The following is a 15,980-nucleotide window of genomic DNA, read 5'->3' on the forward strand; positions in this document are numbered from 1 at the left end:
GGGCCCTGGCTGGATTAGAGAGCCATCCTGGTGGTAGAAAAGGCTAGAATACCGGCGAGGAACTGAGAAGGTGGGGGTGGGGCTGGGGAGAGGCAGTGCAGGGAGAACAGGCCAGCAAACTTTGGGCTGGAGAAGGGCAGAATGTGAGTTTAGCTAGACGTGCCCAGGGGCCTTAGCCAGGAAAGGGGGGGGTGGCGGCTGCAGGAGGTAGTTGGCGGGGGTGAGAGAGGGAGATGCCAGAGTCTGGGGAGGGGAGGGAGGCCAATGGACTGGGCCTGCCTTGCTGCCTGCTTGTCTAGTATACGGCAGTGAGGCCACAGGATTTGCTTTCCTTCTTTGCCCAAGTTTGAGCACAGTGAAGTTCCAGGTCTGCCCTGGACCTATGGCCACTCCAAGCCCCAAGGACAGGTCAGGGCATCTCACTCAGGACCATCACATCCAGCCCCGCGGCTCTGTCCCTTGTGTGGCTACCTCATCTGGGACCTCATTTCCAAAGGGTCTGGAATCTGGAAATCTGGAATGATCCAGAGAAGCTAGAAGGCCAGTGCCTGCGTACTGTCAAAATGGAACTTTCTATCTCTCCCTTCGTTTTTATTTTATTTATTATTATTATTTTTTTTTATGGCCACACCTGCGGCATATGCAAGTTCCCAGGCTAGGGGTTGAATTGGAGCTGCAGTTGCAGGCCTACACCACAGCTACAGCCACCTCTGAGAACTTCACTGTAGCTCATGGCAATGTCAGATCCTTAACCCACTGAGTGGGGCCAGGGATCAAACCCAAATCTTTATAGACACTATGCCGAGTTCTTTCTCTCTCTCTCTCTCTCTCTCTTTTAGGGCCACACCCGTGGCACATGGAGGTTCCCAGGCTAGGGGTCCAGTTGGAGCTGCAGGTGCTGGCCTACACCACAGCCACAGCAACAAGGGACCCAAGCCACGTCTGCAACCTACACCACAGCTCACAGCAATGCCAGATCCTTAACCCACTGAGCAAGGCCAGGGATGGAACCTGCATCCTCATGGATCCAATTCCCCCCCCCCCCCAAAAAAAAAAAGTGGAGGAGAGAGATGAAACAAAAATCACAAAGCTGATAACTTCGGTAAGCTGAAGGACCGCTCTGTGGAGGCTAATTATGCAATGCTCTCTATTACTGAATGTGTCTGAAAATGTTCACAATGAAAGGTTAAAATAAATAAAATCTTTCTTGGAGTTCCAGATGTGGCACAATGGGATCGGCAGCGTCTTGGGAGCCCCCGCATCCGGCATTGCCGCAGCTGTGGCTTAGGTCGCAACAGTGGCTCAGTTCTGATCCCTGGCCCTGGAGCTCCCTGTGCTGTGGGGCAGCCAAAAAAAAGAGGGGGAAAAAATCTTTCTGCAGAGAATGCAACAGCCACAGTCAATTTTACTGGTGAGTTTCACCAGTATTTCAAGGAATATATAATTTCAAACTTATATAGACTCTTCCAGGGGATAGAAAAGGGGGGATTTTTCCTCAAATCATCCCATGAGGCTGGTACTACTTTGATACCAAAATTAGACAAGGCCAGAAAAAAAGGAAAAGTAGAGCCATTTTATTTACAAATATAGTTGCAAAATCCCCTTTTAAAATATCAGTGAATCGAATTCTGCCATATAACACATCCTGACCAGTTAGGTTTATCCCAGGAAAACTAGAAGATTTACTATTAGGAAATCTGTGTTATACTCTGCATTAACAGATAAAGGAGAAAAATCATAAGATCTCCTCTATAAGGAGTTTCCGTCGTGGTGCAATGGTTAACGAATCCGACGAGGAACCATGAGGTTGCAGGTTCGATCCCTGGCCTTGCTCAGTGGGTTAAGGATCCGGCATTGCCATGAGCTGTGGTGTGTAGGTCGCAGATGAGGCTCGGATCCCACGTTTCTGTGGCTGTGGTGTAGGCCGGCAGCTATAGCTCTGATTAGACCCCTAGCCTGGGAACCTCCATATGCCGAGCGAGCAGCCCTAGAAAAGGCAAAAAGACAAAAAAAAAAAGAAAAAAGAAAAGATCTCCTCTATAGATACAAGAAAAATATTGATAAAAGTCAACATACTTTTATCATAAACATAGTAAACTAGAACTAGAAGGGAACGTCCTTGACCGATAATAGCTATGTACCCAACAAACAAACAAACTAAATGTAACCTAAGGACAAGAGCTGCAAAAATATTCTGTATTTAGGAAGTTCCCATTGTGGCACAGCAGAAACGAATCCTCTGGGGAAGCTAGCATCCATGAGGATATGGGTTCTATTCCTGGCCTCACTCCGTGGGTTAAGGATCCAGCGTTGCTTTGAGCTGTGGTGTAGGTTGCAGATGCGGCTCAGATCCCTCATTGCTGTGGCTGTGGTGTAGGCTGGCAGCTGTAGCTCCTATTTGATCCCTAGCCTGGGAACTTTTATATGCCACAGGTGCAACCCTAAAAAGCAAAAAAAAAAAAAAAAAAATCTGTATTTAATCATATTATTGGTGATAACGTTGGTATTGTTATTATTCTGAATGTTTGGTGTATAGTCTGAGATAGACCAAAGGAGTAATTGGTTGGCATCACTGAGAACTGAGATTTTTTTTATTGTGGAAAAACATACATAATATAAATTTTAGAGTTCCCTGGTGGCTCAGCAGGTTAAGGATCTGACATTACTGAGAACTGAGATTTTTTTATTGTGGAAAAACATACATAATATAAAATTTAGAGTTCCCTGGTGGCTCAGTAGGTTAAGGATCTGACATTGTCACTGCTGCAACTCTGGTTACGGTTGTGGCACTGGTTCAATATCTGGTCTGGGAACTTCAGCATGCAGGGAGTGTGGCCAAAAAATGACTATTTTTGTTTGTTTGTCTTTTAGGGCTGCATGGGCATCGTATATGCACCCAGGCTAGGGGTCTAATCAGAGCTACAGCTGCCAGCCTGTGCCACAGCCACAGCAATGTGGGATCCGAGCTGAGTCTGGGATCTACTGCATCCCCAACCCACTGAGCCAGGCAAGGGATGGAACGAACCTTGTCCTCATGGGTAACAGATTCGTTTCCGCTTTGCCACGATGGGAACTCCAATACCTACGAATTTTTAAAAGAGGATCGGGGAGTTCCCATCGTGGCACAGTGGTTAACGAATCCGACTAGGAACCATGAGGTTGCGGGTTCGGTCCCTGCCCTTGCTCAGTGGGTTAACGATCCGGTGTTGCCCTGAGCTGTGGTGTAGGTTGCAGACGCGGCTCGGATCCCGCGTTGCTGTGGTTCTGGTGTAGGCCGGCGGTTACAGCTCCGATTTGACCCCTGGCCTGGGAACCTCCATATGCCGCGGGTGCGGCCCAAAGAAATAGCAAAAAGACAAAAAAAATAAAAAATAAATAAAAGAGGATCGTACAAGGATCGGTGACAATTGTGTCATTAATCAAAGATTATAATTCATCCATCTGTTCTCCTGAAGTCTGCCTCCTCAGAAAGGTAAGGCTACTTTTCTAATCCGGGGGCAGCCACAGGAGAAACTGAAATGAGTGGGAGGGGTGGTAACTGTTTTCACTTTTGTCTTCCTGTTTTGTTTTTTTTTTCAGAGCCTGGGAAAGCAAGTCAGAATTTCCAATCTTTTCCAATTCCCACATGATTCCCTAATTTAGAACGAACACAGAGAAAATAAAAAAGTCTGCCTTCCTCTGGTTAAGACTCCAAAGCCAGCTGGGGATTGTCCCCACCCTCGGACGAGGAACCCCCCGCGGTGGGGGTTGCTCCAGTCCCACCTTCACCCCGCACGAACGCTTCTTGGGCTTGGCCTTGGGGACGATATCCTGGCGACGGATCACAGGATGGTTAATTAGTGGAAATGCTTTGTGCGAGCTGGACCAGCAGGAAACCCTGGGGACACAGGCGGGGTGAGCCTGCCGATTCAAACCCCTGGAGGGTCCCGGACCTGCTGAAACACAAACGTCAGGCTGCAGGGTCGAGGCTCCAGAGATCTACCCCTCGGTGCCTTCTGCCACCCATTGCCCCGGAGGGATGCATCTTAAACCGAGGAGCCTGGGCCCGGTTCGCCAGCGGGAGCGGACGAGGCACGGAGCCTCGGTCCACACTTGCGTGCACCCATCGTCCGAGCACTGCCAGGTGGAGAGGTCCGGGCGCTTTCCTTTCCCCTCTCTGCCTCCAGACTGGGGGGACAAGAAATTTAAAAAATGCTTCCGCGGCCCCAACCACCACGAAGCACCTTCATCAATTAGGAAGCCGTGTGGAGTTTAGCCACGCGGTGTTTGCGGTCGAAGCAGGCCCGAGCCTTTCCCTGCGCAGGGCAGGCGGCCGAAGCCCAGCAGCTCTGGCCCTGTTCCAGACCGGGCCCGAGGTGACATCACCACACTCCTCCGATCGGCGGGAGGGGGCCCCCGAAATCCCCTAAAAACATTGTGAGTAATCGCCCGGCCCGCCCTCCAGGCGGGGCCCAGACTCGCGAGCGATCCGTGCTGCCCAGCCAGTCCCGGGAGCGGCGTCCAGGCGCGCGGCGTCTCGGGGCCCAGCGCGGCGCGTACTTGCTCGCAGTGCCCGGCAGCGCGGCGCGCGCCACCTCCTAGGCCCGCGAGTGGCGCGCTCTTGTCCCTAACCCACCGCGCAGGGCGGCGGCGGCGGCGGCGGCGACGCAGCGCGCAGGCGCGGCCGGATTCCCGGCAGTGACGCGGCGGCGGGCGCGCGCGGCGCATTTCCGCCTCTGGCGAATGGCTCGACTGTAGCGCGCGCCGCGGGCCCAGCTGCGACCCCGGCCCCGCCCCCGGGACCCCGGCCATGGACGGTGAGGACGCCCTCTGACCCCGCGCGGTGGCGGCGCTGGGGCCGCCGGGACCGCGGCGGGAGCCTCCGCGCTGCCTTCCGCTCCTTCCTGCGCCGATGGTCGCTGCGCAGGGAGCGGCCGGCCGGATGGTGGAGCGGGGCGGGGCTGGAGTGTGTGTGGGGGGATCTGACTCAGTTTCCCCTGGGGGTGGCGGGAGTTGGGGGGAGCTGTGACTCGGTCTCCCCCGGGGCCCCGGGGGCAGTTCCGACTTAGTTTCCTTGTTAGGGGAGAACGTATCTGACTCACTTTCCTCCCGGGCTGGGGTGGGGAGTGCCCTCCCTTAGTTTAATTTAGGAAAGTAGAGAGAGGTCGTGGCTCAGTTTCCCCTGGTGGTGGAGGCCGTCCTACCCGGTTTTCTCTTAGAAAACAAGTGTTTCTGGCTCCTTCACCCCTGCCCCTTAGCTGTACTGCAGGTTCCAGGCAGCTGGCCCTGACCCAGTGTCCCCGGGAGGGAGCCTGGCTCCATCTCCTCGCCGGGGATGCAGGCCCTCCCTGGTGAGGACGGGAAGCGGGCATGTGCTGACCCTTGTATCCCTCCCCTTTCAGACCTCTTCCCCCTCATCTTCCCCTCGGGTAAGTTGGACCATCCTTTTTCCGTGGTTCGGGAGGAGCTCCCCAGGGTGAGGGCGATGGGGTCAGCCGCCTGATGGGGGCTGGCCCGCGTCTCCCCCGCAGAGCCGGCCCCGGCCTCAGGCCCCTATGTGGAGATCATCGAGCAGCCCAAGCAGCGGGGCATGCGCTTCCGCTACAAGTGTGAGGGCCGCTCAGCCGGCAGTATCCCGGGCGAGAGGAGCACGGATACCACCAAGACCCACCCCACCATCAAGGTCAGCCCAGCTCCCGAGTGAGGGGCGCAGTGTCAGTAGGGGTGAAACCCCAGCAGGCTTGCTTTCAGGCCCCCACGCAGCCTGCCCCCCACCCCGGGGGGGGGGGGGGAATTGGGGCTGGAAATCCTGCGCCTCCAGGGTGCTCTCTGTACTTTGGACAGATCAATGGCTACACAGGGCCAGGGACAGTGCGCATCTCCCTGGTCACTAAGGACCCCCCTCACCGGCCTCACCCCCATGAGCTCGTGGGGAAAGACTGCCGGGATGGCTTCTATGAGGCTGAGCTCTGCCCGGACCGCTGCATCCACAGGTGAGCTCCCCTTGGGCGCCAGGGGGTGGTGGGGAGGTGGAAGGCCAGGAGAGCGGGCAGCTGTGTAGCTGTTACAGTGTTCTTTCTAGACAGAGGGCACCCTTTGCTCTGTCCCCAGCTCTGCAGGCAGGTTCCTCTGTCTTGAAATTGCCTGTGTCTCTACTCCCTCTAGCAGATAGGAGCCCCATGGAAAAGTGATAGGTCTCTAATCACCTCCGAAGCCCTAACGCCTGCGGCTGGAAGGGCAAGCCCCTCAGTCACGTCACTTGTAGCGAGAAGGAAAATCACTGAACCGACAGTCTCCCCGGAGCTTACGTACTAGTTGACAGAGGCAGGCTGTAAATAAATATACAAATAATTAAACAAGATCCGTTAGCAAGTCATCAGTAGTGATGAAAATAAAGCAGTGGGTTGGAGGAATAGCCCGGGGTGGGGGAGGCGGAGGAGCTGGTGTCACTACTTTAGATGGGGAGTCAGAAAGGCCTCTCAGGTTAGAGCTGAATGTGAGAAGGCAGAGAGGCAGGGAAAGAACGGCGTGCTCCCGGCAGAGTGAATGGGTATCAGAGGCTTTGAAGTGGGAATGAGTTTGGTGTGTTTGGAGAAGGGAAAAGAGGTCCTGGGACAGAGGGTAGGGAGCCAGCAGGGACAGTGGACCCGGCGGCAGGGCCCAGGGCCTTGTCAGCCAGAGTGAGGAGTGGGTGGCACTGTGGGCGGCCATTCAGGGGGGTCCAGCACGGCGTGCTGGCCTGCTGAGTGGGTGGGGGAGAAGGGGTAGACCCGGCAAGGCTGGAGGACCCAGGCTCTGCTGGAGACGGTGGGACTGATTCCTCGGGGACCTCAGCTTCCAGAACCTGGGGATCCAGTGTGTAAAGAAGCGGGACCTGGAACAGGCCATCAATCAGCGCATCCAGACCAACAATAACCCCTTCCAAGGTGAGAGGGCTGTGGGAACAAAGGCCCCGGCCTGCCTGGAGCACCTCCGCTCTTTGTCACCCTGCCGAGGTTGCTCTCCCTCCCTGGCCAAGACTCACAGCACAGGTGGAATTTTGCTGCCCTTTCAGCACACACTCCCATTTTACTACTGGGGAGACGTGACCCAGAGAGGGGACACAGGGGACATGACGTCCCAGGTCACAGGTGGAGTCAGCGATGGATGTAGAGCCTTCTATTCCTCCTCTAGACCTCCTGCTGCTTCGCAGGCCCTGAAACATCCCTCCCAGCCCAGAGCTCCCTGTCCGCCCCCGTGCCTCTCCCTCCCTGGCTGTCCCCCCCACCCCAGCTCTCCTGACCCTCTGTTGTTCTGACAGTTCCCATAGAAGAGCAGCGCGGGGACTACGACCTGAATGCTGTGCGGCTCTGCTTCCAGGTGACAGTGCGGGACCCAGCAGGCAGGCCCCTCCGCCTGCCGCCTGTCCTCTCTCACCCCATCTTTGACAACCGTGAGTGGCTGGGGAGCTGCAGGAAGGGCAGACGGGTGGGCCTGCGAGGAGGAAGGGGGTTGGTGGGCGGGGTCTGCTAGAGTTGCTCTGGCTTCAGTCGCGCAGGGTGTGTGTCCTCTTGGTGCTCTGTGCCCCGCGCTGGCTGGGGAGACGAGGCGACAGGACCCAGAGCCGCCCTCAAGGGACAGCTTCCAGGCTGGCAGGGAGTCAGATGGGAGACAGGCATTTCCAACATGTGATGAGAAGGTGGTGTGCCCAGCCTGCACTAATGACTCCGGAAGTGTGCTCCTGGGAACGAGATAATGCTAGAGAGGAGCCATGCAGTGATGGAGGCTCACAGGAAGTTCACAGATGAATTGGGCCGACAGTGATCGACTGCAGTCTTTAATTAAGTAGCCAGCAGGATGCGTGGAAATAAAAGGGCTTTGGACCCCAAGGCTGGGAAACCAGGATGAACCAGGGGTCAAGAGGGAAAGGTTCATTGGAGTTCCCGTCGTGGCGCAGTGGAAACGAATCCGACTAGGAACCATGAGGTTGCGGGTTCAATCCCTGGCCTCACTCAGTGGGTTAAGGATCCGGCATTGCTGTGAACTGTGGTGTAGGTTGCAGGTGTGGCTTGGATCCTGTGTTGCTGTGGCCGTGATGTAGGCTGGCAGCTGTAGCTCCAATTCAGCCCCTAGCCTGGGAACCTCCATATGCCGCGGGTGTGGCCCTAAGAAGCCAAAAAGAAAGGGAAAGGTTCATTGCCACGGTGGGTATGAACAGGCCTTGAAGTCTGCTCGGGTCGGGTGGAGAAAGAGGGATTGTGATCTTGTTGGTTTTCATTGGACTCTAAGCCGCATGAGGGCAGAGATGTTCAGGCTTTGTGCCTCATTAGGTGCTTCATGCCTGGAACAGGGCTGGGCCCAGAGTAGGTGCTGGTATGTAGGGTTGCTGAGGAGTTCCCCGGTGACCTAGTGTTTAAGCGTAATGCTGCACTGCAAGTTCAGTTCCTGGCTGGGGAACTTCTACATGCTGCAGCTTCGGGCAAAAAAAAAAAAAAAAAAAGAGTCGCTGAGTTGATTAGGGCGAGGAGCCAGTGGGAACAGTTAAACCTTGGCTGCAGAGGTGCTGTCAGCAGGCGCTGAACAACCTTGACTGTGGGCTGGGCAGGGGTCTTGCAGGTCAGCCCAGACCTCTGGTGGTTCAGGGCTTCCTTCCTTATTCCCACACCCTCAGGTGCCCCCAACACTGCAGAGCTCAAGATCTGTCGGGTGAATCGGAACTCCGGGAGCTGCCTTGGGGGCGATGAGATCTTCCTGCTGTGCGACAAGGTGCAGAAAGGTACACACACCAGGAAGCAGGGCTGTACTCTGGAGCAGGAGGTGAGGGGTGAGGCTGAGCACACGTGGCGAGGTGGCAGGGAACTGATTTAAGCGCTCCCCTGACACCTCGGGGGCAGCAGGGTGACGTGTCTCCGGAGAAAGGCCTCAGCAGCATCGGGGGTGGCGGGCTGGGTGAATTGAGAGTGGCCACCCACTCCGCCGCCCCCTCTCCGTCAGAGGACATCGAGGTGTATTTCACGGGCCCGGGCTGGGAGGCCCGAGGCTCCTTTTCACAAGCCGACGTGCACCGACAAGTGGCCATCGTGTTCCGGACGCCTCCCTACGCGGACCCCAGCCTGCAGGCCCCCGTGCGCGTCTCCATGCAGCTGCGGCGGCCTTCGGATCGGGAGCTCAGCGAGCCCATGGAATTCCAGTACTTGCCAGACACAGGTACCCAGGGGAAGGTAGCAGCAGGCCTGTTGGGCTCCAGCCAGCGGCAGTGAGGCCAGAGCTGTGGTTGAGGGTCAGAAGCTCCAGTCGGGTGGGGATTTACACTGTGATCAGATTCTCTTTCTTGCCTCATTTAATGACGACAGATTTTACGAGTGTCCTTGCTCATAAAACGTGGAGCTCTTGCTACGCGCTTTGGCCCTGTTGCAGGCATGTCAGTGAATTACCTGCTGTTGTTCTCATGAACCTTTTGATAGCATTTAACTTGCCTGAGGTCACATAGCTAGTGAGTCTCGGACCCAGACCCCCCTTAAACCCAGGCCTTCTGGCACCAGGGTGCTGTGATCCTCCTGTCTCATCACTGCCACACAGCCATGGTTTGGTCGAGGCTTTTGGACACCTGACCAAAACAGGAATGGCCAGCGAGTTCCCATTGTGGCTCAGTGGACGCAAATCTGTGTCATGAGACGAACATGCAAAACAGATCCTTAAGTCACAGAGTGACGCGGGAAACGGAGGGAGGTGTGTGCAGAATGGCAATGGGAGCTGGCGCTGGCTGCACGGAGGAGGTGGCATCTAAGTTGGAGAAACACCCAGAAGCACGTGCTCTAGGCAGGTGGAGTGGCTCCTGGAAGGGCAGGGGTGTTGGGGGGTGCCCGGTGAGTTTGGGGACAGCTACAGCTTTGGGGTGGGAGTGGATGTCAGTCACTGAGCAGGCCCAGGCAGGGGGGCATTGAATGTTGCCTGGAGGCCTTTCTCCAGGGTCACATCCTGAGGCGGTGGGGAGCCACCAAAAATTTCTACGCTGAGAAGTGACATGAGCAGCCCACTCTGGCAGCCTTGTGCAAGGATCCGAGGGGAGATGCGGGGAGAGGAGGCATCTGGTTGCCAGGGTCTGGGGAGAGGCGATGTCGTGTGAACCTTGCAGAGGGAACGGCGAAGCGACATAATCTCACTTACCGCCCTCGGCCTCAGGGACTCCAGCCCCACAGGGTCTTTGTGGCCAACACACACCAGGCTCGGTCCCCCCTCAGGCCCTGCATCCTAGCTGTCACCTGGTCTAAAAATGGTGGGCTCGTCCCAGTTCTTCCCTGGACCCCTCTAAGCTACATGCCTCAACCTTCTGGTGCTGTCACATCCCCCCGTGCCTCTTCCTCAGAGCTTTCCTCACTTATATATGGTTGCACCCCTGCCCCTCTGTCATTAGGATGTCACCTTTTGGGAGCAGGAACCTTGTTTGTTCTCAGGGCCATATCCCCAGGGGCTGGAGTGGAGCCTGGCCCACAGGAGGCACTTGGCTATTATGTGTCTAGGGAGTGAATGGTCGGAAGTGAGAGAGAGGAAGATGCTGAGGACGAGTCCAAGGTTTGGTGACAAGGCAGACAGGTAGGAAAGACACAGAAGGGGAAAGAACTAGAACCAGGTGTCTGAGAAGGTGTGGCTGGCACTTTGGACCGTTTGGGGTTATCCAAGTGTTACGATGGTTAGAAAGTTCTGAAAGCTCCAGACTGAACGATGAGACCACAAGAGAGAAGATTAAGAGTCTTAGAGCTCCCGTTGTGGCGCAGCGGAAACGAATCCAACAAGGAACCATGAGGTTGCGGGTTCGATCCCTGACCTCACTCAGTGGGTTAAGGATCTGGTGGTGTTGTGAGTTGTGGTGTAGGTCACATATGCAGCTCGGATCCTTGTTGCTGTGGCTGCGGCGTAGGCTGGCAGCGGTAGCTCCAACTCGACCCCTAGCCTAGGCATCTCCATATGCTGCAGGTGCGGCCCTAAAAAGACCAAAAAAAAGAAAGAAAGAAAAAAAGATTAAGAGTCTCTGTTGAAGTCTTAGGCAAGCCTGTGGTGCTCAGCTGCCCCAGAGTGGATCAGGCAGGAGAGGAGCCAGGACATAAGCAACACAGGTGAGAGGAGAAGCCGGGGACAGGCTGCAGGGGCAGATTCAGCCACGGGAGGGCTTCTCAGAAAGCTGTGGTGTTTGTATTCTTGTCGAGGGTCTCAGAGTCACGCAGGTTTTCTCCCAGCCTGAGAAGGTTTGGCGAAAGAGTCTCAGGAAAGCTCTTCTCAACACCTTCCCTCCCGAGGCTCTTCGTGAGCTCTGGGGGGGTCCAGCTGGGAAGAGCAAGGCCCACGTTTCTCCATTCTCTTCCCAGATGACCGGCACCGGATTGAGGAGAAACGCAAAAGGACCTATGAGACCTTTAAGAGCATCATGAAGAAGAGTCCTTTCAACGGTAGGAGGGGCCCTGGGAGGATGAGAAGGCAGCGGGAGGAGGGGTGACCCCGGGCAACAAGAATTGACCCAGCCTTTGCCCAGCAGGACCCACCGACCCCCGGCCTGCAACCCGGCGCATTGCTGTGCCTTCCCGCAGCTCAGCTTCCGTCCCCAAGCCAGGTACGGGTTTCCTTAAGATCGTTCCGCCGGAACTATAGGCCCAAATCGGTTTTGCCTGTGGTTTAGACACCTTCTGGGAGGGAGGCAAGCTGTCATCCTCACCAGCAGGCGTCTGAAGCCTGCCCTCTGTTGGGCTCCTGTTTCTCAGGGTGTGAGGCCTAGCTGCCTCTGTGAAAGCCACCTGGGGAGCGGGGAAGATGCAGATTCCTGGGCCCTTACAGAATTGGAGGCTTTGGAAGTGTGGCCAGGAACCAGTGACTTCCTGGAGGTGCCCACACACACTGAAGTCTGAGAACCACTACGTCAGTTAAACCCCGCGGGGGACACTTTGAGATACAGAAGTTTCAAAATGTACCATCTCTGCCCTCAGCTCCCCAAAGAAGTGGGGCCATAAAAAAATCATCTCTGGGGAGTTCCCACTGTGGCTCAGTGGGTTAAGGATCTGGCACTGCTGTGGCTGTGGTGTAGGCCGGCAGCTACAGCTCTGATTCCACCCCAGCCTGGGAACCTCCATATGCCACGAGTGCGGCCCTAAAAAGACCAAAAAAAAAAAAAAAAATCACCTCTGAGGTAGCAAAACAGCAAACCGCATGTGCAAGAGTGGGGTGCAAAGAGGGGTGAGGACGCGCAGCTCACCACCTGCTTCTTGGGCCCAGGCCCACAGAGGGCTTGGTCTTTCTGTGTAAGATGAGGTTTTTCCAGCTGACTCTGAAAATGTCCCGTCCCCTAAAAGGCTGTAGCAGCTGTGTGGGCTGGAGTAGACAGGGAGGCCTCCAGGGAGGCCACGCTGGAATGGGACCCTGCAGGCCAGAGTGAGATGAGAGAGCTAGAGTGTCTGCTGTGACACCACAGGGTCACTCTTGATAGCGGCTGGGGTCCAAAGGGTGGGGTGGGCCTCCAAGGCCTTGTCTGACCCTTCCCTCTCTGTTTCTCTCCTCCAGCTCCCCAGCCCTATCCCTTTACGCCATCTCTCAGCACCATCAACTTTGACGAGTTCACGCCCATGGCCTTTGCTTCTGGGCAGATCCCAGGCCAGACCTCAGCCTTGGCCCCAGCCCCTGCCCCAGTCCTGGTCCAGGCCCCAGCCCCGGCCCCAGCCCCAGCCATGGCATCAGCTCTGGCCCAGGCCCCAGCCCCTGTCCCTGTCCTAGCCCCCGGCCTTGCTCAGGCTGTGGCCCCGCCTGCCCCTAAAACCAACCAGGCTGGGGAAGGGACACTGACAGAGGCCCTGCTGCAGCTGCAGTTTGATGCTGATGAGGACCTGGGGGCCCTGCTCGGCAATAACACTGACCCGACCGTGTTCACGGACCTGGCATCCGTCGACAACTCTGAGTTTCAGCAGCTGCTGAACCAGGGTGTACCCATGCCCCCCCACACAGCTGAGCCCATGCTGATGGAGTACCCTGAGGCTATAACTCGCTTGGTGACAGGGTCCCAGAGACCCCCTGACCCAGCTCCCACTCCCCTGGGGGCCTCTGGGCTCACCAACGGTCTCCTCCCGGGGGACGAAGACTTCTCCTCCATTGCGGACATGGACTTCTCAGCCCTTCTGAGTCAGATCAGCTCCTAAAGGGCTGACACCTGCTCTGCCCAGAACACTGGGTTGCAGGGGATTGAAGCCCTCCCAGAGCCAGCACTTACGGATTCTGGGGGTGTGTGCTCCAGCTGCCCTCAGCATCTTTGGGTGATGTCTTCGGGGGGGGGGCGGGGTTGCATTTATTCTTTTATTGGCAGTATCTATCTCTCTCTCTTTTTGGAGGTGCTTAAGCAGAAGCATTAACTTCTCTGGAAAGGGCAGAGCTAGGAGGAACGCAGACTCTTCCTTCCCCTATCCTGATGTTCAGCTCCATTCTTTACAGGGAATTCTGGGGGCGGCCAACCCCACCCTCCAGCTTCTAGTACTCTCCTAGAGAGGGACAGACAGGCTGGAGCTGTGGCCTCAAAGGCCACAAAGCCTTATTACCAAGTGTCTTCTTCAAATCATTGGTTCATTTATACCTTGAGCCAAAACAATGCCCCTGTTACCAGCCCTTGTGTGGTGCTGGGATTCTTCATGCCTAACCACCAGCTTTTGAGGGGCTGGCCTTCCTACCCTGCAGAGGTCTCTGCCAGCTCTCTCTTTGCTGGGCTGTGGCTGAAGGGACTTGGTGGGCAGCACTGGCCCTCTCCAGGATTTAGGGCATTTCTGAGACTTCTCTGCCCCCCTTTTCTCAAGTGCCTTAGTAGTAGGGCAGGCTGTTTGGAGTTAGGGAGAGAGCAGTCCGGCTGCTCTCTAGTCAAGAGGCTTGGTTTTTATTGAAGAATCAAAGCTTTTGGACTTTTGCTTTTTCTACTCCAAACTAATAAATTTGTCAAGCTGGCCAGAGATTTGCCTTCTTTCAGCACACTCTACTGGTCGTGTCAGGCTGGACATTGGTCACAAGAGTTAGATGAATATTTACACTGTCATTTGGGAGTCTGCAGTCTGAGGACACCAGTGGAAACCCCTAGCTACTACCAGCCAGTGGATGAAAGGCAGCTGCAGGGTGGGGTGGGGGAAATCCTGGCCTAGTGAGAGCCTAGTGGGGCCCAGAAGTTGTGGGGATGGAGCATTTTCAGGAGGGGCTTCACAGAGGCCACACTAGCTTCAGGTCTAGGTCAACAGAGGAGGGTGAATTTCGCAGAGGGGCTAGCCGACGTTTGTAGGTGAATAGGCAGAGACGATGTTGGAAAGGTTCAGTGGGGCCAGTCTGTTAAAGATCAAGAACCCTGGGCTAGGAGTTCCCGTCGTGGCTCAGTGGTTAATGAATCCGACTAGGAACCATGAGGTTGCGGGTTCAATCCCTGGCCTTGCCCAGGGGGTTGGGGATCTGGCGTTGCCTTGAGCTGTGGTGTGGGTTGCAGACGCGACTGGGATCCCGCGGTGCTGTGGCTCTGGCGGAGGCCGGCGGCTAAAGCTCTGATTGGAGCCCTATTCTGGGAACCTCCATATGCCGTGGGTGCGGCCCTAGAAAAGGCAAAAAGCCAAAAAAAACCCCAAAAAGCCCTGGGCTGTAATGTTTGGATTTCATTTCTTAAGTAGCCCAAGGAGAGTGTCCATCTGTTGGGGAAGGGGAGGTGCCAGGTAGAGTTTGGGAGGGCGGAAGAAATCTCAAATCTGAAGTCGACTCCCGACTGGTACACCCGGGAATCCTAAGCAAAAACCAAGCAACGGCCCCAAGGGCTGGAGCTGGATGTACTTCCGGCTTGGCCTAACGCACGCGCAGTAAAGCAGGGTCAGCGCGAGGCCCTGGCCAGCTAGGTCCTGCCTTGTCGAGGGCGCATGCGCACAGAGTAGTCTACGACAAGGGGGCCAGGTAATGCGCCTCGGGAAAACCCATCTTGAGGCCGATGGCGTCGCAGGGTTGCGGGAGGATGAAGGCAGGAGCAACCAGGTTATCAGTGGGACGTGCTGCAAAAGCCAGTGAGCCCCCTGGGGACACGGTGGGCCCAGGATGCAGACGATGGTCCGTGTCTACGAAAGGAAGATGCCGGCTGGCAGCGAAATATTGGGGAACCGGAAAACAGCGAATGGTCCTTGCCCGACAGCCACTTAGGGGGAGGCGGGGTCGGGGGAGGCGGGGTCATGGGCGGGGGCCAGAAGCAGGTGGGCCACTCAGGGACTGGCCAGGCCGTACTTCCGCGCGAGGGGCCGAATCCGAGCGTGGGGCCCAGGTCAGGACCCCCGGCGAACTTGCCCGGGGTGCTTGGGGAGGTGGAGCTTGAGGGAGTCGCGGCGCTGCTGTGGGCGGGGCCCGGGCCAGCGAGAGGAGGGAGCCGCTAGGTGAGAAGGCGCCTAACCAGAGGTAACTGACGGGAGCTGCCCGCGGTGTGGCCAGCCTGAAGCCCAGAGGGGAATGAGTGAGCCCAGGTCCCCCAACACAGGCTGCGCCTCGCTCCTCTTGGCTTTCCCAGTGTCCCAAAGTCACCCCCGGAAGCCCTCTCATGGTCCTTCCCACACTCCCTGAGTGCCCTCATCATGCTAAGGGCTCACCAGTCCTAACTCCTCGTCTCCAGCCCAGACTGCTCTCTCCTGCCCGCCAGCCGGCTGGACATCTCACAGTGAGGTCCCTTAGGCCTCTCAAACCCACCAGGTTCCAAATGACCCCAGCCTGCTCCTCCTCCCCACCCCCGTCTCAGCGATGGCCGTACCATCGTCCACGGGCTCCCACCAGAAACCTGGCCACCCTGCATCTTCTCCCTTAGCAACTTGAGTCCACCTCCTCACCACGTCCCAGCAAATGTGCCGAGTTCTCCCCATCTCCACCCCCATCACCTAGTGTAAGCCACCACCTCCTCCCGCTGGGGCTGCTGCTATAGCCTCCTCCCTGGCCTGGCCTTGCCTTGTAGCCAAAGGGCTCAGACACCAAATCTCATCACCCGCCCCCGCCCCCCACCC

At 56.6% G+C, this 15,980-nt stretch overlaps 1 protein-coding gene across 3 annotated transcripts; it reads left to right on the plus strand.

The window, feature by feature from the left end:
* The first annotated feature begins 4,663 nt into the window (after nucleotides 1–4,663).
* Nucleotides 4,664–13,926, plus strand: RELA (RELA proto-oncogene, NF-kB subunit). Of its 3 annotated transcripts, XM_047775266.1 has the most exons (11): nucleotides 4,664–4,796; nucleotides 5,382–5,408; nucleotides 5,511–5,662; nucleotides 5,824–5,972; nucleotides 6,814–6,905; nucleotides 7,280–7,411; nucleotides 8,630–8,734; nucleotides 8,953–9,165; nucleotides 11,322–11,402; nucleotides 11,489–11,563; nucleotides 12,505–13,926. In XM_047775266.1, exons 1-11 carry the CDS (start codon nucleotides 4,790–4,792, stop codon nucleotides 13,131–13,133), a joined length of 1,662 nt encoding a protein of 553 aa, XP_047631222.1. In that variant the 5' UTR covers nucleotides 4,664–4,789; the 3' UTR covers nucleotides 13,134–13,926. The 3 variants fall into 3 exon arrangements, with proteins under 3 accessions (XP_047631222.1, XP_047631223.1, XP_047631221.1); XM_047775267.1 differs by lacking the exon at nucleotides 5,382–5,408 and having other exon boundaries at nucleotides 4,691–4,796; XM_047775265.1 differs by lacking the exon at nucleotides 4,664–4,796 and having other exon boundaries at nucleotides 5,022–5,408.
* The last annotated feature ends 2,054 nt before the right edge of the window (nucleotides 13,927–15,980 follow it).

This window comes from Phacochoerus africanus, chromosome 4 (assembly GCF_016906955.1).
Source record: "Phacochoerus africanus isolate WHEZ1 chromosome 4, ROS_Pafr_v1, whole genome shotgun sequence".
In the NCBI taxonomy this organism is placed as follows: domain Eukaryota; kingdom Metazoa; phylum Chordata; class Mammalia; order Artiodactyla; family Suidae; genus Phacochoerus; species Phacochoerus africanus.

Coding starts and splice junctions, on each gene's coding strand:
- RELA (XM_047775265.1), top strand. CDS start 5,315: ATGCAGGCCCTCCCTGGTGAGGACGGGAAGCGGGCATGTGCTGACCCT. Junction 6,906..7,279: donor CAACAATAACCCCTTCCAAG/GTGAGAGGGCTG, acceptor TTGTTCTGACAG/TTCCCATAGAAGAGCAGCGC. Junction 7,412..8,629: donor TCACCCCATCTTTGACAACC/GTGAGTGGCTGG, acceptor CCACACCCTCAG/GTGCCCCCAACACTGCAGAG.